Here is a 27,469-nt window from a genome sequence, read left to right as displayed (position 1 = left end):
AAAATGATTGAGTATTTTTGTGGCTTAAAGTTTTAATAGTAGAAAGAAGTAATAATGCAGAGTTTTTTTATGTTAACAGTTTTTTACACTTTATACTTAAAAAATCTAGAAGCCATTAGGTAGATCCTTTTTTCTAAATTAAGCTAGCAGTTTGAAAAGGCAATACAAAATGAATAAATAGCCCGAAATCTAATGTTATTACATTACAAATCACATGATTCCTACAATGAGATATATATTCCTGAATGAAGTCACACATAATCACAGAATTTCAAAGTTAACTGTAGGCCAGACTATGTTTTTATCCCTGAGCTATTAAGAGAGTTTACGAGGTACAAAATGAGTTTATTTGAAAATAACATCTTTCATTTACAATGGTAATATGTTCATACTTAGTCCAAAATATCTGGAATCTTACTAGTCACTTTCATTCCATTTTTAGTCTGCTTTGATCTGTCAATGTTTCTATTTTAAAAGCCTTTCTAGTTATACTTTCAGAAGTGTGTTTTTGTATTTAGTTAATATACATACATATATATATTAAAAATAGCTTAATTATTCGATTAAGTAAAATGCAGAACTGATCTTCACATCATTATTCTGACCCCTTTAAGAAAAGCAACCATCTGTATTTATAATCCATATGGAATCCTCTCCTAAAGTACTAAAAATACTCAATCCTCCTAAAATAGTCAAAGCAGCTAAGAGTCTTCCTGTGAATAAAAATTAAATGGTTTGTCATCATAGAGTTACCTGTAAGAAAGCATTTGCAAATGTAAATGCATCTGCACAGCAAGATAACTATTTTGCTTGGGAATCCTTGAAATGAAAAAACAACCTAGAAAATGTCTTGCAGCCTTTATTTGACTAAAACTAACACCAAGAAGACTTTTTGATAATAATCACATTCACTAAGAGTACCGGACCATTCACTCTAATATGAACTCTTAAGCTAAAATACTAAGTAGAAGCTTGTTTAAACTGGGTAATACTATTGTCATTTCTCAAAAAGACAACATTAAGTACCATTATAGCTATTAAATGGTTTTTTCTTCAATAGACGAAGGTCTAGTACACCTGATCAAGAAAGCAATTTGCAGAAAAAACATTCTGCCCAGTTACAGTCATGTAAAATCTAGTATGCAGCAGACATACTAGATATTTGGAAATAAAAAGAATAAAATAGATTATAATATGGAAATGCATTTAAAAAGCTGTAGGAGAAGATGATGTACCAGCATTGCAATTTGTTAATACAATAAAGAGTTTTCCCATATTAAGGGCCCAGTGACCAAGGAAATGTGAAAGAGCTGCTGACAGGCCAACAGCTCACCTTACATGTGTGCAGAAAGTTCTGGAAAGCAGAATCACTGATAATGTTGCACTACATACTGATTAAATGTTTGGTACTGGTATCTCCATTACAGAAACACTGGTGTATCAGAACAAACACATTATCAAGTTTTTATCTCTTGGAGCTGCTGTTGGACCTGGACGAGAACAGACAGAAATATAATTAACTGAGACTGTAACCATATGCAGGGAACACACACACACACACACACACACACAAACACACTCTCACCCAAAATAAGCCTTTTTCCTGAAAGACTACATACCATTTTAATGTCTGGCCTTCTGTTTTTTTTGTCATTCAGACACCGATCAGCAATTGAATACATTTTATGAATTGAAGGTACATCCCAGTCACTCATCTTTTCATCAACATAATCCTCAATAGTTGCTTCCTCATCCTCAATTTCATCTTTTATGTTTAACTACAAGAGAATTTGAACCAACAAGCAGATAACATTGTAAGTATCTGAACAGCATGTGAGAGTATAAATAAACTATAAATTTTTATTCATTATTTATATTATACATAATTTTAATTACCACAACATCATAAAGCAAATTTCTTTAAGCTGTATCATACAGATTTAACTGTCTCCCACTTCAAGGCTCAATTTTCTAGTACTGTTTCTTTTGTAAGAGAAGAAACACAATGAACAAAGTATCCTAATAACCCACAAATATGCAAGCTGAAGTAGGTATAATTTTTAAATCAGTTTTATAAAGCCTCTTCCTGTAAATGAATATCTGTCTGTAAACTAAACTTCTGTCTCCAGTCTCAGTGTCTGCGGTATCCACTGGAAACTTCTAGTCAGAAATCAAATTTTAAATGTGACTGGTTTAGTCCAAAAGTCCTCATTTCCAACACACTTGAAGTGGGTTATCTGTAGTCACACGTACTGTTTGAGGAAGCATAAATGAAAAAATAAGAGGTAATGCGCAGAGGCAGATCTTACACCTTCCTCTCTGTGTCAGTCTGAAATTGCTGACCAACAACTGATTGTCTCAGAACCTGTTAACTTACTATGATTTCATATAAAGTGATCCTGGAGCAGTGGGAGGGAAGGAGAAAACATGAAGAACATACCAGCAACTGTGGCTCCCGGTTTTCATCTACTGGAGGAAGACCTGTTATTATTTCTAGTAAGACCTAGAAGGAAAAAAAAAATCAGAAGAGAAAATAAAGCACAGAATAACCCTTATCATATATATGATTTGCAAAAAGGAGGATGACCTCCAGCCTGTCAACAAACACTCTCAGCAAGATCTGTGTTTGTCCAAAGATTTCCTATACAATTCATTGGTTTTGTTCCTACCTTTATTTTCATTAACTGTTATTAGCAGGGTTGGTTACAAATTTCAACACAAGTTATTCTCACTCTACACGGTGTTCTTTCACAGCAAGATTGAAGGATTTCCAAACTATTCAGACATAGTGTTGGGCCTACCTTCCCATGAAACTAAATGCTGTGAAGGAAGTGGTCAGTAGTGAGTAGGGTTTTGGATCTATTCAGAACAAATTAAATTTTCTTTCAAATATTAAGCTCATGTCTTTTTTGTACTCAGCTCTAAGGCAAATTCAACATGGACACTGTATTTTTGGTGTTCAATGTGGTAAAACAATAATTTTGGACCATTTTCTTAAATTTTCTTTTTCAATCTGAGTTACATTTCTGTGCAATACCATGCAAGCAAAAACTATGTTCCACACCACTTCAAACCATATTTAGCTAGAACTTGGAATATTTTACTCTGGTCTTCCACATAGCAAATCAACATATTCAAATGATTTTAACACAATCAAAGTTTAGAAACACTCTTAAAAAATATCTATTGGGAAAAAGAAAAATTATAGACCAGAGTAATAATTTCATTTCAGATACTCTTGATTTTGTGTGCTTTTAGCATTTACAAAAGAAGTAAAATACTGCTTCCCACATTCTACTTACTACTCCAAAACTGAAGATATCAGATTTAGGGGTTATCTCTCCTCGCAGAGCTTCGGGTGCCATATAGGCTGCTGTTCCAACAATTCTTTCAGTCATGATTGTCTGTGTAAATGTTACCGATGCTCTTGCAAGGCCAAAGTCAGAAATTTTGGGCACATATGTATCAGTTAATAAGATATTTGCACTGGTAGAGAGGGGAGGTAGGGGAAAAAAACAAAAAAGGTAAGAGAATTTTCCAAACAGTACAGTAAATAGGTTTTAATAAGACTAATAATTCTTTAGTAACCAAATGTAAACTGCTATTTTGACTATCTTGAAAGCTAAGATATTAATACATTATTCATAAAACAAGTTAGGTAAATTTAGTTTTGTTGGAAATTGCTCAATTTCAAAATTCATTCCTCTAAATAAATGAAGAGCTGACTGCAAGATCCATCCATATTTTTTCTTGTGTGTGTATGCATGCATGCAAAAAAAAAAAAAAGGCAAAAAAACAAAACAAAACACAAGGTAAAAAACTAGATACTCCCCCGACCCCCAAATCTTAGAAATACAAAACTTTCTTTTAACAAACCAATTACGTTACATTTATGGTTTGCCTTTAAGAGGGACAATAGAGAATACTTGGCTCTAATCAACTTCTACTGGATCACAGTTTAATTCTTACAGTCTAAATCTCTGCTCAGAACTAACAATAGCAGGGGTTTTTATACCTATTATCTAATACTATGTCAACCCTGACAAATTGATGTGCCAAATTAATAATATTCTTGTCTTGAAAGAAAACCAGAAAACTTAATTACTGCTAGAGTATTGTATATGCCATGTTTTCACTTGACCTCCAGCTTTTATTTTCCTTAAAATAAAGCAACCCTGACAAATGAGGCTCATCCCAAAGTCCTTAACGCTTTCATAAAACACTCAGTGAGATGAATTACAGCAGAAATCTACTGGGTTTTAATCTTGTACCACTTAAAACTATTTAAAAATAGCTTGATTTAATATTTATGAAATCCTCATTTTCTGATCCCTTTAATGGAACTGTAAATATCCACAATGCCTGATATGACATATAAAACTTGCTAGAAAGTTATACTTCTAATTTCCCCTTCTTGTTCACCAAACCTGAACAAAATTAACACAGCTGTAAATTACAATGGATCACGTGATGTTAGAACTGCTGTAAATAATGCTAGATATATGACCACTAGAAAAGGCCAGACACTTGTCAAGGCATCATCCACCAACTGGTCTCCTGTTTAAAGCTCAACTTCTTAAAAAAAAAGAGAACAAGATCACAACTTCATAAATCTCAGCTTCTTATCAACTTGAATCAAGTCCAAAGAGTGGTCTTTTTTTTTTTTGTACACCACAAAAAGCACAACAAATGCAAGTTTTACTGCAACCTTCAAGCTTCAAAAGAGAACGGAACTATTTCCTGGGCATAACCAATCCAAACCACTATGAACAACTGTGAGAATACCCATTAAATCTGGTCCCCTCTAGCCTAGAGAAGCTGTTCTAATGCCTGTGTGTTTATGAATAGTCTACACATCACAGCAAAATGAAGACTGAAGTAATCTTCTTAGATGTCTCTTCACCTAAATGTTATCTGGGAGTGGCAGCACTATTAATAGTACTAATCAAATGCATTCAACTACTCACACAACAAGTTGCAAAATGTTATTCAAACAAAAAAAAACCCAAACCCTAATTCTGTAATATGATCAACTCACAGCAGTTAGAAGGGTAGAGGCAGCGTAAGGTAAAAAAGCGCATCCCTTCCAGTCATTACACTTCTCCAGAGGCTTAAGCAGGGAAGAAAGAAGAAACAAACTGTCAAAGCAGCAAGCACATACATGAGGCAGCTGAAGCAAATGCTTGTTCTCCCCAAGCTGAAAGGTCACAAAACTGAAGTTGCCTGTATTTAGCAGAGCTGCCAGAAGCCAGAAAGCTACTGAAACATTCATCCCTAACACCCAATCAGTCAGTTGCTCCTTCTTAACCATCAGATGGAAAAGGGCATTTGGGGCTTTTCTTCAAAGATTTGGGCTGCTTTTTAAAAAAGCCAACATAGTTAACTGTAGCAGGAAAGGGGAAATAACAACAAAAACACCACAAAAAGCCAACCAAACTCTACAACAAAACCCTCACCTATTCTGAGTTTTGATATCCATAGGGAAAAACTCTGGTATAACAAACAATGAACATTCATTATCATTGAAAAACCCTGAACTTCATGAACTTGCCTGAAATACTTTTACTGCATTTATTAAAAAATAGGAGTAAATCAAAGGAGACACTCTGAAGAAGTGTTCTACAAAAAGGAAAAGGTGTGTTTTTATCTGAAAAATTCCCTATTTAAAAATTAATTGCTCAACAGCAGCTTCATTAGAAGCAGTTGTTGAACAGAACTTTGTGTGTTCTCATGGCACTCAAGTAACAATTTGAAAGTATAGATTATTATACAAATTACAATTTACATATTACATTTATAACACAATTACAATGCAAAATCCCATGGCTAAAATGCTGTCCAGCAGCTAAGGGAGCTGGCAGAAAAGGAGCCTCAGGGAAGCTCCCTACAATTAACTGTCTGACAGGAGGCTGGAGCCAGGTGGGGGGTCAGTCTTCTCTCCCAAGCAGCAAGCAATAGGACAAGAGGAAACGGCCTCAATTTGTGCCAAAGGAGGTTAAATTAGGTGTTAGGAAAAATTTCTTCACCAAGTTAAACAGTGAAAGAGGCTGCCCAAGAAAGTGGTGGAGTCACCAGCCCTGGAGATATTTAAAAGACATGTAGATGCAAGCAGCTTGGGACATGGTTTGGCAGTGGACATGGCAGTACTGGGTTATGGTTGGACTTGATGATTTTTAAAGGTCCTTTCCACTCTAAGCAATTCTATGGTTCTAGCCCCATAATTGTCTTTAGAAGTCTGTACTGGTCATGTTCTTGTGGCACAGACAAGGTTGTGGTGATGGATGTCACTTGCAGAAGATTGTGCCCTTGACTAAAGTAATACTTTTTGCAGTTTGTTCTCTCTAAAATTACTTTAAGTGGGGAAAGATGAAAAAAAAAAAAAAAAGTGAAAATGCAGCCAGCAATAGCCCACAGGTTTTACCTTTTAATATCTCTGTGAATATGATTATTTTCATGCAAAAAATTGATGCCATTTGCTGTACCTTGAACAATTTTACACCTCATATTCCAAGGAATTGGTGGAGTTTCATCCTTGATTAAGAGGAGAAAGGCAAGTAAAAATCTGAAATATATATATATACATGCTCACATAAACCAAACAAATATACAAAACCCCCACAACCCAAAAGCAACTTCTTGCTATGTTTTGCTGTTTTCAAGTAGATGATTAAAAACACTACCAGCATACATTTCTTAATTTACTTGGGCAGAAATACATGCCTTTGTCACATTACATTCTTTTCCTGCATTTTGCCTTAGATTAAGTTGCCAGTTGCAAATAATGTTCTTGGTTAATGTTTGATTCTGACTCTCCAAGGCCAGCTGCTCTGCAAAGATCTATCTGTATCTACTGCAACTCCCACTTTGTACTGGCACTGATACCAGAGCCTTCAACCTGAAGCAAATAATTCAAAGCAATCCACAGTTTTTACTAACAACAAGAAGTCAATCTCCCAGCATTTCTTGATTTCTTGAGAGTTTAGCTTTATTCATGCTACTGATTAAACCTCAGAAGTAAGGACATCTACATTTAAAAACCAGTCATCAAAAATCTTGTCAGTGGCCAAGGGAAGTAGATTACAGTATATCTCACCATTCTACCACCTCCCTTGCCTGCTCAACATCCAGACACAAAGATGACACAAGCAAGAGTCTGTGCATCAAACATATCCAGTGAAGTCAAAATTAAGTTATCAGCAAGAACAGATATTCAAGTCAATACATTACTCACCTCTTTGATCTTATTAGAAAAAGATTCTTTCTAATTTATAGATTCTGATTTAGATTCCTTGATTTATGTCATAAATGTCTCTCTTCCTTGTAAAGGACTCATTTATTTCTCCTTTAGCTTTCAGTTATCCCCAATCTTTAAAGCTTCCTTGATGATAACAGCTGGTTACACGGATGACCATTTTCATATACATCTTTGTTAAGCACTGCTCATTTCTACAGATAAATTTGCACTGTCCTTAAGTAAGACTTAGTCTCTCTTCTGCACTGATTCAATTAAAAAACCAAAATAATTCCACCTGTAGCAATGTATGCAAGCAAACAAATCAATCTAAACTGAGACAGCAGTGCTAACAGAACTAGTCCTTTCCCCAGGCACTGCTACTAATTTTCATCACAGCACCACTTTTTTTCCCACTGGAGCAGAAGTATTTGTGCAGCCCTACAAAAGAAATGCAAAATCTTGTCTCCAGGTGAAAATTAAATATTTTTTTAACTAAGTATTATTGTATCAGCCTGATCCGTTCCCTAATCCAGATCTTTCTCCAACTGATAGATGCTTGAACCAGTACAACCAGAGGACCAGTGCAGAAAAAAAGCAAGCCCAACATTTTAGGTCTGGGGATATGGGTGGTTGAAGTAGCACCAATGTAAAATGTTCACCAGATTACAACCTCAGAAGCTGCAATTGCTTAGTATTAAGCAGATTTTTTTGAACTCCTTCATCAAATTAACACAGACACTACTGGCTTACTATTGGACTGTGTGTCCTTGATACACAAGAGTTACCTCACCAAACCAAAGCAACTTGTTATTTACTTAAGGCCAAGGCTAGAACATACACCATTTGATTAAATCATAAGCATTTACACAAAATAATATTTTTAGTGTATTATAACCACTATCACAAGGACAATGAACAAAGGTCAGTTTCACAGTGCAGAATCTCAGTGCAGGACTCAGAAGAGAACATGCCAACATAAGAACTGGGAACAAGACTGCAGCACCCTCTGCACTGCCTCACACAGGCAGTCAGTCCAAGCTTCTGCGATGCTTCAGATAGCAGTGCATTGACATTGCATTGACAGCCTAATTTGACTTTAATCTATCTAAAATGTGTAAAATCTTATTGTAAGAATACTTGTTATTAGAACACAAGAAGAAAGTAGTAAAACACCATTTGGACATCACAGTTCAGTTCCATTTGAAAGACATTCCACAGATGCCTATACTTTAGCAAAGTAAGGCAATTGGAAGCTAGAAAATATTTCACTTACCAGACAAGCAAGCCTGTCAAGCAATGAACCATTAGGCATGTATTCGTACACCAGACATGGCTGAGCACCATCACTTGAGAAACCAAGTAATTCTACTAAATTTTCATGCTGACACCTATAGCAAAAAAAAAAAAAAATATATATATCCATTCACATGTGCTCTGAAAGACTCTAAACATCTGAGGAAAACACAAGGGAGAGGGAACTTGATTCCCAACAACTTGTTTCACCTCTACTGCATAAAGCCAGGTTTGTGTGGTGATGTTTTAAAACAAACAAAACATGATTGTGCTGTACAAGAAACATTTTCCATTAACATGCAAATCATTATGTTAGAAAGACAAAAATTGTTTAATGACGTACTCACTTTGCCATTATGTTTATTTCTTGCTCAAACTGCTGTTTCAAATCCTGAACACTAACATCGACCATCTATAAAAAGAAGTATTTGACATTAACATCATTGGTTTATAATAAAATGCACAGCTGTTCATTAAGGGAAAAAAAAAGAATTGTAAGCCTTTCTTAGTTAACTTTTCACAATACACCTTCTACTCAGCTCAAAAATAAAGTATCAGAACGTGACTTTAAATTCCTTGGAACACTGTATAAGTGGATCTAGTTTCAGTCAACAACTTACTCCATTCATTGCAGTTACCACCTAAAAGCACTTAATTACAAAATTCAATATTCACACAAAAGAATCGTTATAAAGACTAAAATTCTGTGGCAATACCAACTTAGCTTGTGAATCTCAGCCATCCTAATATGAAATTGAAACCTCCTTAGGACCCCTTCTCTTCTGGCACTTCTTGAAGGTGAAGGGAAAACAACTGGGGAAGCACTCTGCTCTTCCCAAAAACTTGCTTAGCCCCTCAAAGAAGAGCTACAGAGAAGGCAAGAATTAGCTCCTGTGACTGTGCTGACTTGCAACACTGATGGGACTAAGGATAAATTTCTTAATCCAACTAGTGTGCAACATGGTGATGACACTTTTTGAAATGTATCATTCAATGCTTTTCACAATATACAAGATAAACAAGTCTATTCTATAAAGTACACAGTCATTAAAATGAAAAATTCCCAGGACAACTCACAGCAATGAGCTTCTTGACAGCCACGTTTTTGCCATTGATGTAGCCTTTGAACACAATGCCAAAGCCACCTTCTCCCAGTTTATTACCTCCAGCTGATTCTGGTCGCACATCAAAATTATTTGTAATGCTTTCCAAGTCATGAAACAAAAAATTCTGGAAATCTGAAAGACATTGACATTTAGCCTAAAACTATGTTTTCACTTAAGGAACAAGGTTTTCTGTATCAGTTCTCTTAAAACAAAAACTTGCTACCACACAAAACCTGACACAGTGGAGCCCTACTTCCTGCTCTGTGATGAAGATATCAGAAACACAAAAGGAAGGCAAATAAACATATATAATTACATAAGCATCATTTTCTTCACAACTAACACTGTAGCACACACTTGATTGTATTTTTGATTCATATTTGTAATACAGGTAATAGAAATTAAACGTGTAGGAGATCACAGAGAGAGCCACACTGCCTTATATGCAAAAAATACACCAAGGTTACATCATGTTCCTGTCAGCAAACCAAAATGAACCTTTAGGAAAGAACAGACCAACCACACACTTTCCTAAAATGCCTTCTTTAGTCATCTCTTCTCCAGCATTCTTAAGTCATTTCTGACATATGAAATTTAGTTTTAAAGTATGAGATGCTGAACATTCTATAAAATAAGTATTGGAAAAGCGCAACAAGATTATGTGTAGCAAAAAAGAAATTGCAATTTAATTAACAGTTAAGTTTTCCCTCAAAGTAGGTGACTTATTGGCAAGATGCTGTTTCCCACAGATGCATCATGATAAAATAGAGTAATCATTCTCATGCACTGCTATGATTTATTTCACATGGGGTGAAGGACAGATTAGCAAACAACCAGCACTGAATTCTACCGAAGTAAATGTCTACCTGTGTTACTGGACTGTGAGCTGCTGTTTTCTTCACTTGAGTAGGAAGAATCTGAATGATGCTTCTCAGTACTCTGAGCTAAAACAGGCTTTACAGATGCCACTTTTTCTTCCTGTACAGGTAATTGTTTCTCATGTATAGGCAAGGTTTCCTGTGAAGAAAGAGGTAATGTAACTTCTTGTGGCATCCTTACAGCTTCTGAAAAGGGAATTTAGAAAAAGCGTTAACTACATTAGGAACCAGAGAAAAACTAAGTAATGTTAATGCCAGTATTTTTGAAAATTAGGAGACACATAAGTATCACCAGGTCATATTCTGCCACCATGTGCAAACTCCAGCACTCTTATTGAAACTTGAAACTCTTACTTAAGCTGTTATTACAAATGATAGAAAGTGAAAAATATATTCACTTTTAGTTATTTTAACCTAATCCTTTCTGATTTTCAAGTTAGTGTCAAGTGCCTTAGCATCTTAGAAAACTGAGAACATAGTACAAAATGTACAAGAATAACAGTTACCTGGAAGCAAAAGGTTTGCTGGTGCTAGGAACTGATTCCTAATCAGCAGATCCACAAGATCAGCAACTGTACAGTTTGTGGTTCCCCAGTCATAAAGCAATTCACACGTGGGGCTCTTTCCCATTTGTACAAATGCCTCAAATCTCCTTAAAAGATAAGTTAAGGCCAATATTAAAAAAAAAAAGAAAAAAAATATCTCATGAAGCATGAAGGGAAAGAGATTAAAGGCAAATGACAAAAAAACCCACATTGAAAAAAAAATCTGAATGCACTACAAAACCCACAAATCTTCTGAAGACACAGCCAAAAAACCCTAAACATATTTAATATCAGAGTAAAAGCCTGCAAAATATGGCGAAAACTATGGGAAATACACATATACATGGCTTCAGGTGTTTGTCTAGTATCCATAATATATCGGCATCTTGGACTAACAGAGAAGAGACTGTCAGCCAGGGACAAAGAGTTAGTCAGACCCTGATCAAATGGAAAAATAATTGTTTTGCATCCATTCAGCATTCACACTCCACCTTGAATATTTTTGAGATGGGTATTTAGAAGAAAATGAGATCCAGTATTCTGACAGATTTACTATTACTATCCAAAGAAAAACAAAGATTTAATACTACCATTACTAGAAAAGACTGGAAACCCAAGATGATATATATACAGCATCTAAAAATCTCATAGTCTTTGAAACAGCTTCAACAAGGATTCAACAAGCCCTTCAAGCAATGAGGTGGTCATAAAATATTGCAAGCATTACTCCTCAAGTAAACGTGTTAATTTTAGGCCTCGGGCTCCCCACGTTTATTGGGAATTTTCTTGGAAACAGTGAATTAGGAGTTACAGTACAGCTGTCTCTTGGGCACCGTAACACCAATCCTAGTCTATAGGGTACAGAAAGTTATGCAGCCCGTGCTGTATTGCTAAAAATACTACGTCTGTAGTTCTAATTAATCCTAATTTCTTTAGTCAGTTTTCTGAGGCTTGCTGAAAACCTGAGCTGCAGTACGATTAGGAGTAATTACCTTGCGTTCCCTAAGGAAACGGGACTGCAAGACGCAAGTGCCCACCAGCACACCAAGTGCAGCACGTTACAGCAGTGGGATGGAAAGCGGGATTAACAAGGTATCGGTGCTGAACGGGCAATGCACGAGTTTACGTTACGAGACTTTCATGTAGGACCTTATATGCGCTTGGCTGTATCTGCTTTCACCGGACGGGTTGGTTATATCCACCGCAAGCTTCTTCCACCCTTCCTGCGGGTCGATGAACTCTGCCAGCCGCCTCACGAGCCCGTAGCTCAGGCGGCGGACGTGCGTGGAATCCGTCACGGGCTCGCCCATCCTCCGCTCCTGCTGGGACACAGCGTTTTACCCGCGCGGTCCGCCGGGAAGCGGCCGCCCAGCGGCGCAGCTCCCGCCCACCATTCCCGGCTGTCCCCTGTACCCGGCAGCCGCCCGGAGTCCCCTCACGCCTCGCCGTCGCTTCCTGCCCGCGATCCGCCCGGCCCGCGAGCCCCGCTCCCGACCGGGCGTTACCGGCGCGCCGCTTCCGCTCCCGCGGTACAGCTTCCCCTTTAAGGGGGCGGGGCCAGCCCCGGTGCCGCTGACGTCACTGGCGCGGCGAGGACACAGCGGAAGCGCTCTCCCACCTGGCCCTCCCATAGGCGGCCGAAAGGGGCCCCGCCCCCGGCACGACCCATGTCCGGCCTCGAGGAGGGGGGCTCTTTCCCCCGGCCCCGGGGAACTTGGTAGCGTCCTTGGGCCCCGTTGATGGGAGGAGGGGGAGGTGGCGGCCGTGGCGCCCCCTGGCGGCGGCTTCCGGGGGCGAGCGGCGCTCCCGCTTCTGTCTGTCCGTGCCGCGCTCCTTGCCTGCGTCCGTCCGTCCGTCCGTCCGTCCCTGCCAGCCAGCCAGCCACCCTCCCCGCCTTTCAGCAGCCTTTTTCGTAGCAGTTGATGCTATTCCGCCCCTCTCCCTTTTTCCTCTCCGCCCGCCGCAGGTGCGGCGGGCCTGGCGGGGAGCAGGGCAGCCATGCTGCCCTCCTTCAGTTACCTGACCGAGCACACCGGCTTCCGCGGCACGATCAAAAACTCGCCGAGGGACTTCGTAGTGACCGAGCTCGAGGTGACCGAACTCTTCCTCAGGGACACCCGAGCTGAATTGCTCCAGAAGACCAGCGAAGCGCCGCCGGCACAGAGCAGCCTGTGTCCGCGGGAGCCCAAAAAGCGGAGGACGGAGCCGCCCGGCCCGAGTGCCCTCGGGTGCCCCCGGGATGCTGCGCCCAGGCCCCCGGGGCGCGGCCCAAGCCGGGCGGGAGGCGGCTGTGCGGCATCCCCTGGCAGAAGTGAGCGTGAGGGACACCCCGACCTGCAGTCCGGCCTCGGGGAAGCCCCTGTGTTGGAGTCCTTACTCGGCAAGCCCGTGAGCGAACTGCTCAACAAATTTGCCTGCGATGTGAAGGGTGCGTGGGGCTTGGAAAACAACGCGGATGCTGGAGCCCGGGAGTTCTCGCTAGGACCTAGGCTGGACAAGAAAACTCGAGCTGATATACACAGTGCTGTTAGGCAGAAATATCCCTTTCTAGTCACTGTTACAAAAGACAATGAAATGATTGTAAAAGGGAATCCTGATTACAGAGAACTTTGTCAATTAGTAACTGAAAAGGAAACAAGTGATTTTTTTAAATTTTTAGATGCAAAGCTAGAAAATTCTACGTTTTCCTTTGAGCCTGATGGAAACAAAGAGCACAGAAAAACAGTTCACCACTTTATCAACAGAAAATTTGGAAAGCTTTTAGAAACAAAATCTTTTACCGTGACAGATGTCAATGATCAGCCAAATACGTCAATAATGGTACGGTTTCGAGAAAAAAGTTTGTCCAGAAAAAGGTGTGCTGGTGGTTTTCAGGAGAAGCAAGATGTTTATACAGGTAAATACATTTTTAGTGAAGGTGGCAGGTATTATGGTGTTCTGTAGAAAGACTGATATTCAGAATCATTTGTATGACACACAGGCCTGTCAACTCATTGTTCATGGAGAAATAAATCATTATCAATGCAGCGGTGTTATATCCCTGGAGAAGGAAATGGAGGAATCAAGTTACTGCAGCCATTTGGCATAAACTGCTTGCTGGTAATGGTTACAGTTCTGTTGATTGTAGCCGCTAACTGTGGCATTCCCAGAGTGATAGCTTTCCCTTAAAAGAAATTGTGGGGTTTTAGGAGGTGCATCTAGATACTGAACAAGTTAGTAAGGTCAAATCTGACTTATGATCTCATTCTTCAAAGCATTCTCTGATACAGAGAATGTTTCCTGCAATACGCCCATGCATGTCTGTTGAATTGTGTTGCATTTTATGAGGTACTGTTTTTAAAGGCATCAGCGTTTTTGGTTGGTCTGAGTTTTGTGTATAACTTTTATTTTTTTCCTCCTATGCTGTAAAAGTCCCGTTTGATTTAGTTTTGTGGAGTAGGAGGACAGTTTATAGTTTCCATGCTGTTGCAGTTTGAGGGGAAGAACCTGCCCGTCTGTCATGGCAGAGCACTGAAACATAAAGGCAAGTTCCTAATAATTCTGAGATGATTGTTTCAGCTTTCACCCTTCAGAAAGAAAACCTAGAAACACTAGAAGCAATCGGCTTGTTGGCAGCTGAACTTGATGTTCTTCCTTCAGACTTCAGTTACACTGGCATCAAAGATAAGAAGGCTATCACTTTGCAACCTATGGTGGTGAAGAAGGTGACTCCTGAGAGGTACTTAAAATCTGGGTACAAGCAGTTTAACAAGTAGGTTACAGACAATTTAACACATAGTTTTTGGTGTTAATAAGTATCAACATAGTACAATCTCTTGAAATGTCCTTTCTGATGTGTCTTCCCCTTGCCTGTATAGAGCACAGTGGAAAAGGCTTTAATCTTTTGTGGCTTTAGGGAATATGCAACTTGGCACTCAGTGGTAAATCTCCACTGGACTGTAAGGCCGGTTGTCCAGGAGGTAATTAGCAAAACTTTGCGTTAGTGCTTAAATGATGAAGAAAAATAGGTAAATGCATCCACACAGCAAGAGAAGTAAATCTTTTTTATAAATAAACAGTTTATGAAGTTATTAAAATATTGGTTAGGATTCAAGCTCTTATGCTGAAATTTTCCTTTGATTTGAATGACTCCTATTTACACATAAGAACGAAGTGATTGTGTGGGTATTTTAAAGGGGAAATATATGAACTGTCAGCTGTGTTTCCAATTACAAGCATCTGCGAGCACACCCAGAGAATCAGTGCACTGAATTTATTTTTGTTAAGGCTGACGAAGAAAGAGCCAATTGTGTTTTGGAGTCTGCTAGAGCACATTACCTTTTCCTTTCTCTTTAATGAAAAACAGGTTTTAAGGAGGTAAGAGTAAAAAAATTACTAATTTTTCAATTAAAAAAATTAAAAATTCAGTGCAGTTACTCTGAGAAAGTTCCATGAATTGCTTAATTCCAGCATCTGTCAGTATCATAAAAATGCCAATAATTTAAAAAGTGTTTCTGGATTATAACTAATTTTTAAGACTTCTATCTCTGCATTTGATTTTGTTTTCTCATAATAATTGTTTTACATCCCATTTTATTTTTAAGTGTTTTTAGTATCAGCGCAAAGGTGAAAAAGACATTGATTAGAAGCTGCATAGCTTTAGCAGAGGATGGTTCATAATTTCTCCCAATTACTTATTCAGGTTGAAGGAAATTGGAAACAAAATGGAAAAAAAGGGTATGAAAATATACAACATCCATCCAGCATACCAGCACCTCAGACTTGGTCAGCTGAAGGGCAATCACTTTGACATAGTTGTGAGAGATCTCCAACACCACAATCATGACTCTTCTGCAGATTTGAAGAAGAGAATATCTGAAGCAGTGGAAAGTGTTGAGGTAAGAAAGACTCATGATAATGAACAGAGCTTTAATTCTTTGCTGTTATAAAAAGTACTTTTATAATGCTTTAAAATGCTTGTAATAGCACAATAATGGCAATATTTCCCAAATTTGGTGCTTTTTGCAGTTTTGTGTCTTTCCTGCATTACTTAGGGAAGCAGGAGTAAAATTGCCTTCCAAGAAGGGATTACAAGTGAATTGATTCTGTGTTTCAAGACTGGAGGCCCCAGGGTAGTGCAGCAAAAGAAAAGGGGAATTCAGTAACAAAGTATGGATATAAAGTAACAAAGTATGGATGTAAAAGCCATTGCTGCACCGAGCTGAGGCCAGCCAAAGTGATGGGTCTCACTGTGGCAGATGACGGAGGAAATAATGCGCATGCATATATCCACATCCATATAATGTGTATGTGGTACGTGTATGTACACACATATGCTCAGTGCACATCACAGCTGGTTGCCTTTTTGGGTCATGTGAGGAACATGCATGGTTGGCTTGGATGAAAAACTTTCATGGTATGAACATATGTGGAATGTCTGTCTCTGAGAAAGAAGACTCTCCTGAAATGCAGTGGATTTTGATTCTGCTTTCCTTAGTCCCTGAAAGAAACTCTGATCATGTGCCATTCTTAAACCACCAAGAAAATAAAAGCGAATAATAGAAGGGAAAAACTGCAAATATTTTTTACAGTATTGATTTTCTTGCTCTATCTTTCAGAGTAATAACTATAATATAAATTGTTTTAAGAACATTAATCCAGGAATAAATTCCTGAATGAAAACTACCTAGTATGCAAAAGCAAAATACATTACATGTGCTTTGGAAATTAATTTTATTATTGAGAAAAGCATTCGGCTGCTACTATAATGCTTTCTTTGCTCCATCTGACTTGTTTTATTTTGCCATTTGGAAAATGAAGCCAAATTCCCATGATTGTGTGTCCTGCTTTATTGGATTTACCTTACTGGTCAGAAGATAAATGACAAAACAAGATGCGTATTAATCCAAAATATGCATTTTCCATCTTCTCTGAAGGCAAAATTGTGTGTGGGACCTATAGGTGTACAAAGCAAGATTATAAAATTTGAACTTAATAACCATTTGCAAAACAAATATGTGTTTTGTGCTTGTCTACTCCATGCAGAGAAGACAAACTATTTTCTAGAAAATATTACTATTTTCTAGAAAAGATTACTATATATTTATTCTATTTTCTATATAGATGTTTTCTAGAAAATATTACTATTTTCTAGAAAAGGGTTTCTCTTTGGGTCACATGACTGTGATTTTACTTCTTGCATGTGACCTAGAACTCATCAGGAAATTTAAAATCCCAATTAGCAGAAGTGTTCACTTTTGACCTTTATATTGCAGTAACAGCAGAAATCATCTCATGTGAAAAAGATTAGTGTTTTTAAGAAAAAATATCCAGTGGTTACTGATCATTAGCTGTGCTGCATTTGCTTGAGTAGAGATTCCATAATCTGACACATTTAAAAAGCTTAATTTCTTTGACTTGACCTATAGTTGTAATTATAATAATTGACTGTATATGAATAATTTTATTTCATTTACCTGGGATCTTTTTAATAATGTGAAGACAATGGTAGAACTTGATAGTCTTTTTAGATGTCTTTTTAGTGCCAAAATATCATAATGAATTATGAGTTTTGCTTTTCATTGAACTTCTGATTCTGGTTTTATACATTTTGGATGTAAATATAGATGTATGTGTGCTATCTGCCAGGCCTTATTGATCATACCCAGTACTTTCATGCATGTAACATATTTATTCTTTCTCATTCTAGACAAAAGGTTTTGTGAATTACTATGGACCTCAGCGATTTGGACAAGGACAAATTGTTCAGACAGATCAAATAGGATTGGCTTTACTGAATGAAAAAATGGTATTTCCATTTTGTAATTTGAGTACTTGCTGTCAAGAAAATTTCATATTGCTATTGCAGTATCTAGCACTGGAGTTGATGTTCTCAGTGAACAATTTCATTTGTGAGATAAACCCATCTGTGTGCTGGAAGCAATTGCTAGATCAATTTCAATAGCAACATAAGCATGAAGATATTCATACTGAAACTAAAACCTTTTTTTAAACAGCAAGTGAAGCTTTAAATAGTTCTGGGGTGATAGTTCTGTGATTGGAATGTGATTGGAATGTGATTGGGATTGTCATCATGCCACTTGGCAGGAAAGTGGTTGCATTCCATACAGGGTTTGAGCACTGAAAAGAAGCAGTCTTCATACAGTGTTCATTCATGGTCCTGATCACGTCTGAACTGTGGCTTCTTTATCCCGCTGGGGGTCTGTTTACTTCTTAAAAATGTCACATAAATTTGTGAGAAAGGATTTGCTTTTTCAATACTGTGGTAATTTATCTGCGATATAGAAGGGATTTTTGCTTTCCATTATTCCTTGACTACTTTCCCAAACTCTAAGTTCTGAGCTTATTAAATAATATTAATTAATAAGGTAACAGTAATGTACTTTTCAGTGTATGTGGTATAGTGTTTGGTACTATAGAAGAAGTAGGTAGAAGACTAATCAGACACTACAAAGTCAAAAGGATACTTGAATATCCTTTTCTTCTAATCTTGTTTTGAGTCTGAGAAAAATCAGGAAAAGCTTATCTTTCAAATACAAGAATCAAGATTTGAGAGCAGCTCATGAAAGTTGTTGTTGATGTATCTGACATCAGATAGCAGTTGGATCAGGTGCCAGTCCCTGAGGAGTAATGATTTAAATCCTTAGTTTTAACTTAGTTACTTTAATTTAAAATATGTAGGAATTACTGTTTATATTAAAAAATGTGCCAGTATGTGATTGCACAGTCCAATACAGAGGAGGACAAGAGCCAGGTGTCACAGGTTGGTAGAAGTGCTAGCAAATTGAGCAGCTCCTCTAATGTTGCAAGTAGCAGCAATTACTGTAGTGTTTTCCTTGTCACAGTGTCGTCTAGCCCAATACAGATCAGTATTAAAAAACAAACCAAAAAAGTTGTCCCTCTGTATGAGATTGCAGAAAGTGTTCAGTCTAAATTTTGCATGAAGCATGCAGGATGGAAGCAAGGAACCTTCCTGTTCAGGATAGAATGGTGACAATTTAATGGGGAGAAGTTTGAACTGGATGACCAGGAAAGTGACCTGGTTTCTCACAAAGCTTTGAAACTGTTTTACATTTTCTGGGTGACTAAAACCTCTTTTTAACTCGAGAAGGGGCACAACACATTGTTCTGTGGTTCATGGGATCTTCTGTGAAAGGTAGAATTTGACTTTTACACTAAAGAACTTATTTAATTTTGAGAGCTTGCAAAACATGCTAAAACAGAATTGGATGCATGATTACCTGACAAATAGTAATATTTAACTGAAAAAAATTGTACTTTTAAGGTGAAAGCTGTGAAATTATTTTTCACACCCGAAGATACTGATGATCCTGTAAACAATGCAAAAAGATATTTTCTTCAAACTGGTATGTCTACTTAAATTGTCCATGTATTTATGCAGAGTCGATATTGTGAGGTAATAAATTGTTGCTGCACAGGAAAATACTTTTTATTTTCCTACTGCTTTATGCCACTTACACTTCATTATAATGAACTTCATTATAATTTTTATATGTGCAACTCTATTGAGTTGCACATTTCAAAATTATATGAGGATGAGGCCCTAATGTGCAAAATAGTGGAAAATAAATGTACTTCACATGCAAGAAAATATAGAAGCAAACACTGTATATCATAATGCTGGAAGAGACTAAGATTTATCAGGGGAGTTCTGCCTCCTTCCGTCTGTCTGCTTTTGGATAATGAACTTCTTCTCCCTAGTGAGGGAAGTATACAGGAATGTGGCACCCAACTCATACTCAGCACTTAACACATCTACTTTCTTTCTTGAACTAAAATCAACAAAATAGGTCAAAGGCAGGAGTTTGCTGAGTAGAGTGCTCTGTTTGCCATATTTATTGGTTTTATCATTCAGCTGAACTTTCTTATCAATTTGAAGTTGCTCTCAACTTCAAATACTTTTTTCTTTTCAAATATTCCACATCTATTAGCCTGCTTATCATTGTAGATTGACATATCAACTATGATATATAGCTTCAAAAGACAAAGATATGTAAGATAAATTATTCTGTTCTGTACATGGCTGTATGATGCATGGAACTTCCAATTGATGTGGATCCTGAAAGCAGCTGCTTGCCTTTTCCTGAAAGCAGACATAGAAGTCTGTGCAAAAGGTTTCATCAGGTAATCACTTGTAATATGAAAAAAAACCCAAAAAATTTTAAATATACAGCATTTATATAATGTAGTAAAAATCTGATTAAATGCATTTTCATCTTGGTTAAGAGTCAGACTTCCCTAAGGCCAATGTAATTTTTGCCTTTAAAATAAACACATGGTTTTTACCTGCTGTGAAATACATCTTCTGAAATGATAAGAAGTAGAGATTTAATGTTCGTTTATAGCTTGGTTTTTACTTCCAGTTACCTGGTTCAGAAAAACCCCTTTGAAGTGATAAAATAAGTTTCTAAAAAAAAATATTGTTCAAACTAGGCTGAATAACCGAATGACAGCTAGTTTAATTTATACTGCATGAAACAGAATAAAATTCATGGGTCTGTGTTTATAGGCATACAAGATGAAATTTGTCTAACACAATACATTGAAGGAAAGGAAATAATCAAAGCATGGAGACATTAGACTGACACCTTTTTTCTCTGTTTGATTATCTTTTTAAATGTCAGGTAATACTTGTATAATCAGGGATTACTGACATGGTTATTTTTGTTTATATCAGAAGATGCAAAGGGCACACTTGTGATGCTGCCAGAATTTAAAGTAAGAGAGAAGATGTTGCTACGAGCTTTAAATCGCTATGGTGTAAATCATGAAGGTTGTACCAAAGGATGGCTCAACATTCCTCACTCCTTGCGCATATTCTATGTCCATGCTTATTGCAGTAAAATTTGGAATGAAGCAACATCATATAGGCTGAAGGCTTATGGCTCAAAAGTGGTTGAGGGTGATCTCGTCTTCTTGGAAGAAAATGATGAAAGCATTTCCCTGAATGACAAGGTGAGTCTTCATGTAAAGTAGATCTTGTAAAAAGAAAACAACAACAACAAAAACCCCCAAACAACTTAATGCACTTAAATACATAAACAGACATACTCTAATGCCTTTATTGTGGTTCATTCATTAAAATATTTAATATTTGTGACAAAGTTAAAAAAACATAATGTAGGAATTTTTTTTGTTTCACCATAAATAGACCTACAAGCTAGACATAATTAGCAGCTTTAATCTATTTTGGCTGTTCATTTTATTCAAGTGAGAGGAAGGAGCAGAAGGTCAGAAATGATACATGTGAAAATTTAGTCTCCATGGTATATAATGCTCTTCTTAGGATCTGACTGGGGAAAATCTTCAGAGTAGACTCTGGGTGTGCCCATATTACCAGTCAGTGCAGATCTGAGTCTTGCTGTCCGCATCAGGCCTTTCCTAAATACAATGCTGAGTGTGAGTCCAAGGTGAAAGGTAGCTTCAGGCTGGACTGATAATCTCGTTGCAGTTACAAAACATGTTTAGCACCATTACACTGGTGCTGGGTCTAAACTGGTAGCAGCTGTTCAGAAAATGCAGTGGTCTTCATGCTAAAATACTAAAAGGCAAGGGAGTGCTTTTGCTTGCGCATAGCTCAGCCTGGGAGCTGTGCATGGAGCCATAGGTGAGCCAGTGAATAGAATCTGGCAGTGGAGTGTCTGGTCCCAGGTTTTGACATACTGAAGTGCATTCTGAAGTGCTCTCTTCTTTTAGGGTTAGCATACCTTATTGTGAAGACAGGTGCCAAGTAGCAAGTGGTAGGACAAGAGGAAATAGCCTCAAGTTGTGCCAGAAAAAAATAGATTGTGTATTAGAAAATACTGTTCACCAAAAGGGTTATCAAGCACTGGAACAGGCTGCACAGAGAAGGGGTTGAGATACTATACCTGGAGGTATGTGATGAGGGTTTAGTGGTGGATTTGGCAATGTTTTGCAGCTGGACTCAACCTTTTCCAACCTAGATTATTCTGTGATTCTATTTTTCTCCTGATCAGATCAATCATGAACTGTGCAGTGTCTTACTGGAGAACAAACAGATGTGTGCAGAGGCAGAATGCAATTAATTTCTTTTGGGTGAACCTCTTACAAATTTGAAGGCATGAGCATTTGAAAGGTTACCTCCAGTCCCTATGGAGTAGCTTGTGTTTCAATTGAGATTTTTCTTTACCAGTATTTTTGAGAGTGAATGTTAATGAAACAATTAGATAAAATAAAATGCAGATATATTAAATTCAGTATTGAATTACAGTTTTATATAGATATATTCCTTCTTAATATAAAACATTGTTTTTTATATTTTTATATTTGCTGATGTAGCACAAGATGGCATTGACTTTGTTAACTTCAGACTCAAAGAATAATAGTACTAGCTAGCATCAGTAAATGTTTCATGCAATGCCATCTAGCAGTAAACTGATTAATATAAATTAAGCATATCTTAAGATTTTTTCATATCTGAGTTTATTGCCCCTGCAGTAGTCAAATTACCTTAATATTCTGTGTGAGTTGGTGAGTGCAATGCATAATTCCTAAAATAAAACATATGTTTTTACTTTTTAAAAGGTTGGTGTTTTTTTCTTCTTAAATCTCTTGTCAGGTTCATGTAGTCACTGCTTCCGAAGAATCAGCTAACAAATATTCTATATACCAAGTAAGTCTGTATGAAAAATTCTGAGTTGTTGATCCTTTTATTTTATTAAAATATTTTGTTTTAAATAATGTGATCAATTTAACTGGTGCGGTCTTTGTCCCTGCCAGAATGCACATTGAAGAAAACACATGTGAACTGATTTCCACTCTCATAACAAATTTACTTGGTGGTAGAAATAAGCACAGTGTCATTTGCAGTATGGCAATATTTATCTTGAAGCTGAATACTTTGGGAAATATTTCATTCTACTGGAAAAAACTTTCAAAAGGAGTTGATGATCTAATTTTTCAAGGTTTCAGAGTGTAGTTGTGAAATCTTGCATGGCAACTGAATATATGGCAACTAAATGCCTTTATTGCTGTATACTGCTTTGTTTTTGGAATCCTGATACAGTGATGATTTTTTCTGCTTTAATGACATTCAATATACCTGCCATGCACAACATCATTTCACAAGAGAATCTGCTGGTTTACTATTTCAGGCCCCAAAACACAAGGTTTAAACACATTTTAAATGATCACATTTATAGAGGGGAATGGGTGAGCATTACCTCAAATATGTTTGTTTTTTTCTTTGAAGGTGGTTCTTCCAATGGTGGGACACAGTATCAAGTATCCCAGTAATAAAGTTGGACAATGGTACCATGAAAGACTTTCTAAGGATGAGCTGGAGTTGTGCAAATTCAGAGTGTCTCCATTACAGCTAAATATACCTGGATGCTACAGACTCATTTTGAAAAAAGTTCAGAATCTCTCATATTTTCTGGAAAGTAGTGAAAAAGAGATCAAAATAGAGGACAACCATCTGAATGATTTAAAAGTCTCTCTTCATATATCATTTGACCTTGATCCTTCATGTTATGCAACAGTCTGTCTGAGAGAAATAATGAAATGTGATATTTAAGATTCTACTTAAGGAAAGGTTGCAGAAATATTGTACAATGTTGGTATTTTACATGTAATGTCAAGAACATAAAGGAGGTTCAAGTCATGAACAGGAAAAATTTGTAGATTGAGATTCATCCAGATAAGGAAAAAAAACATTACCAAAATCCTTTGGACTGTTTCAAAATAATTCCATACTCTAAATGCATTGAATGCATTGGAGTAAAACTCTTACACCAGAAAGGTCTAAGAGAACTTAAAGAAACCATAGGCAACCAACATGAATTTCCTATTTGCATAGGCATCTGGCTTGCAAAGTTAAGTCCTGGAAAAGTATTTGCAGCAAACAAATGTATCTTGTAATTCACAGTATTTTTTTAAATGTTTTATACTAAATGCTATTCAAGCAATAACGTTGCAAGTTTACAGCCTAAAGGTTTCTAACTGAAAAGTTGTACTGAGGTTTCCTAAATATATTGTGTTTCATTGTGTTCAGGTACTTAGCGTTAAAAGGTTAAAGTCCTGAGTCAACAGTGACAAGTTGTTGGTTGCTTTATCAGACGTTTGATTAATGCCCCAAATTAACTTAATGCTGATGATTTCAGTAGTGCATAGCTGGGAGTGCCTATTTCAGTAATCCCTTCAAGATCAGGCGAGTACTTGACATCACTGGAAAAACATTTATAATAAAACCAAAGCCACGTAACATTGTGTAGAAGATGCAGGCTCTATTCCTGTTACTGTCAAGCCTTATGGTAGCACAAAAAAACCACTAACCAACTTCAGAAAAAAAAGCTTCTCTATTTTCTTTTTGATTAAGTAAAAAAAAGGCAGTTAACTGTGATAAAATGAGTGGATTTTTGAAAAAGGGTAGAACAAAAAAAGCATCATTTACCTTGTCTTTTGCCACTGTACCACAATATTTGTGAAACCAAGTTAGGACATTGTGCTTTGGCTAGGTGGACAACCAGATGAGTGAAAATGTGATTGGATGATGAGGCGCAGAAAGTAGTAGTTAAGGGGTCACACCCTCCCTGGAGTGAGTGTCACTGGGGTGTCTTCTGGGCCTCATCCTGCTCCGTGTCTTTGTCAGTGGCCTGGAGGAGTGGATGGAATTCAGCTTCATTGAATCTGCGGGTGACACCAAATGAAGGGAACAAATGGATATTCTGGAGGGTCAGGCTGCTGCTCAGGGCACCCTAGATATGCAGAAGGAAGAGGCCAATGGGAACTGTATGACACTCAACAAGGACAAATGTGAAGTGCTACCAGAGCGGGGGAAGCACCAGTGCCTCTGCCCAGCTCTGCAGGGCCATGGTGAGCAGCTGAACAGGGGCCTTGTCCAGCTTTGTTCCTTGGCAGCGAGAATGAGCAACAGCCTTCTGGAATAGGTTAGCAGAGACACAACCAGTAGGTCTTGGGAAGGTATTTCATACAAATTTCCAGCAGTTGTTTGACCACATTTAACTTCTACATTCAGTTTTGGTCCCTAGTACAAGAAAATAAAAGTTCAGCAAAAAGCCTCTGAGCTATCAGGGCACTGGAGCCATTGTCATTTGAGGAGATGCTGAAGGAACTGGGCTTCATCATCTTAGAGAAGACATAGTTTGGGGGGAATCAGCTGCAGCTCACCAAGTACCTATGAGGAGGTTAGCAAGAAGGTGGAACCAGGCTTTTCATAGTGAGTGTGGCAGGAGAACAAGAGACAATGAGCCTAAATTGAAATGACAGATTTACAGTGGTTAAAAGGAAGGACTGTTTACCTGTGAGTACAGTCTGGCAGTGGAACAGGTTCCCCAGAGGCTGTGCAGCCCCTATCTGAGGAGGTTTGTAAGACCAAATGGGATAAAGCTCTTAGTAACTGTCCTGGTTTCAGCTAGGGTAGAATTAATTTCTTCACAGTGGTTATTACAGTGCTGTGTTTTGGATTCAGAATGAGAATGGTGTTGGTAACACTCTGATGTTTTGGTTTTTTTGCTAAGTTAGCTATATTGAGTCAAGGACTTTTTTTTTTTTGTCTCATGCTGTGCCAGTGAGGCGGTACACAAAGGAGACTGGGAGAAAGCGTAGCTGGGTCAGGTGTCCTCAAATGACCAAAGGGATATTCCACACCATAAAACATTATGCCCAGTATATAAACTGCGGGGAATTACCTGGAAGAGGAGCTGATCTGGGTTTGGGAAGGGAGCTCTGGCATCAGTATCAGATACTTTTTCCCTTTCTATTATCGTTATTATAATTGTTTTGTGGAGGCAGTTAAACTAGAGGCCAGAGACCTCTTCCAACTTGGATTGCCTGTAGATGGCAGTATAACTTAAAGTAGGAAAGTCTAGTCATTTTAACTGAGCAAGAATCAATACTATAAATTGATTTTCCTTTATTGCATCAGTTGATAAAATTATTGCATAATTTTTCAGATTATGCTAACAGCTGAGTATGATAAATTTCCCAAGCTTGAGAATTGAGAATTATAGGAATAGGAAAAATAGAAATAAACCTCACATAATTCCAGTGCATGTATAAAACTGTGCAGCAATGAAGGATCCAGATAATTCTATACCTTAAAAAAAGAGAATTACTCTGTAAGTCTGTGTCAGTAATTCAAAATTTGATCCTTAGCTTTTATACGAGGAAATAGACTGTCATGCACACAATAGCTACATAGCCACTGCAGGTGTCCTACAATGCTTACCCTATTACAGCGCTTACTCCATGCCTCAAGTTTATGGTATACAGGCAAAATGGTGGAAAATCCATTTCCCTGCCATGACCCAACTGAGTCAACTTTCTTCCATCTTTGCTGTTCTGTATCACCTCTTCTGTTTTCCACCTGCCCTTAAAAATCTGCCCATTTTGGAAAATTATTTTTAAAATAATTTTGGTACAGCACAGCTCAAAAAGAGTTGTGTCAGCACAGGCATTGTAAAGTGCTCCAGTGCAGACAGGAAGCTGCATGCAGTTACAATGACCAGAAGAAATAAACTAGCACTAAAGTTCTGTTCAAGAAGACTATTGTGGTCATTGTCCATGTGGTTGAGAAGAGCCTTGAAAACCATCTCATCGCGTTCACAATTTGAATACAGAAGGTATTAAAAGTTGAGCATTGATTTGGAAAAATACAAAAGGTCAGATTAAAAGGTTTTTGACTGAAAGGCATGCTATTTCAAAATAAAAGATCAGAAGATAGTGTTGAAAGAGTTCACCTATAATCATTTTAGGATCATTTGTCAGTAGTTCTATTGAACACTAAAAATCCCTAATCTTCTTAAGCAAATCATTCTTTCAGCAACTTTAAGGTGAAAGAGCTAATTATGTGTGCCCATAGGTTAAATTCCTAGGGTAGAAATGTTCTACCAGGGAAGTCAGGTTAGCTGTTAGAATGTTTATATAATAAACATTCTTTTTTACTTTATTTTATTAATTTGTAATTAATTTTCTTAATCCTAGCAGCTATTTTGCAGGGTTTTGTACATGAACAGCTGAATTCAGAGAGTTTTGTATGAGTGCAATACTCAGTTTTGTAAGTATAATCTATATAAGCAAAACATCTGCACCCCTGCATTTAGAAAAGAAGATTGTCATTATGCACTGATCTGAATTTAAGGAAGGGATTAATGTGTTAGTCATCTCTCATTTTATTAAGCACTTCTATTGCTTCCATCCTTTTCTGATAATCCTTAAAGCAATCCGCTAGTACTAATGAAGAGGGGTTTCTGATTTTATTCTTAACAAAAGGGGTTTTAAGTTCAATGACCAGTTGATTTTTTTTTCAGCACAGATGATAGATAATTGGGAATTTGAATGGGAGAAATGCAAATGTTCTTAATCTGTGAAATCCTGTTACTTTTAATTCCCCACAAATTTGACAGCTAGTAT

The 27,469-nt window shown here is 37.5% G+C and overlaps 2 protein-coding genes across 6 annotated transcripts; one reads left to right on the top strand and one right to left on the bottom strand.

Annotated features, from left to right (window-relative positions):
* Positions 1-12: 12 nt before the first annotated feature.
* Positions 13-13,187, bottom strand: IRAK4 (interleukin 1 receptor associated kinase 4). 3 transcript variants are annotated; one of them, XM_068190037.1, is made up of 12 exons: positions 13,076-13,187; positions 12,206-12,375; positions 11,018-11,163; positions 10,500-10,697; positions 9,605-9,765; positions 8,875-8,939; positions 8,508-8,622; positions 6,422-6,531; positions 3,303-3,486; positions 2,441-2,503; positions 1,620-1,778; positions 13-1,490 (listed from the first exon to the last, which is right to left on the bottom strand). In XM_068190037.1, the coding sequence occupies exons 2-12, from the start codon at positions 12,364-12,366 to the stop codon at positions 1,458-1,460; spliced, it is 1,395 nt and encodes a 464-aa protein (XP_068046138.1). In that variant the 5' UTR covers positions 12,367-12,375; positions 13,076-13,187; the 3' UTR covers positions 13-1,457. The 3 variants fall into 3 exon arrangements, with proteins under 3 accessions (XP_068046138.1, XP_068046139.1, XP_068046140.1); XM_068190038.1 differs by lacking the exon at positions 13,076-13,187 and adding an exon at positions 12,470-12,577; XM_068190039.1 differs by lacking the exons at positions 12,206-12,375; positions 13,076-13,187 and adding an exon at positions 11,688-12,051.
* On the top strand, positions 13,040-24,780 carry PUS7L (pseudouridine synthase 7 like). Of its 3 annotated transcripts, XR_010999057.1 has the most exons (9): positions 13,040-13,952; positions 14,615-14,789; positions 15,738-15,933; positions 17,745-17,843; positions 19,341-19,422; positions 20,754-21,031; positions 21,773-21,951; positions 22,656-22,709; positions 23,289-23,358. XR_010999057.1 is itself a non-coding variant. In XM_068190036.1 (8 exons), exons 1-8 carry the CDS (start codon positions 13,055-13,057, stop codon positions 23,610-23,612), a joined length of 2,091 nt encoding a protein of 696 aa, XP_068046137.1. In that variant the 5' UTR covers positions 13,040-13,054; the 3' UTR covers positions 23,613-24,780. The 3 variants fall into 3 exon arrangements, 2 of the variants coding, with proteins under 2 accessions (XP_068046137.1, XP_068046136.1); XM_068190036.1 differs by lacking the exon at positions 21,773-21,951 and having other exon boundaries at positions 14,615-14,774; positions 23,289-24,780; XM_068190035.1 differs by lacking the exon at positions 21,773-21,951 and having other exon boundaries at positions 23,289-24,780.
* The last annotated feature ends 2,689 nt before the right edge of the window (positions 24,781-27,469 follow it).

Source organism: Anomalospiza imberbis, chromosome 5 (assembly GCF_031753505.1).
Source record: "Anomalospiza imberbis isolate Cuckoo-Finch-1a 21T00152 chromosome 5, ASM3175350v1, whole genome shotgun sequence".
In the NCBI taxonomy this organism is placed as follows: Eukaryota; Metazoa; Chordata; class Aves; order Passeriformes; family Viduidae; genus Anomalospiza; species Anomalospiza imberbis.
This window is presented reverse-complemented; position numbering and strand designations above follow the sequence as displayed.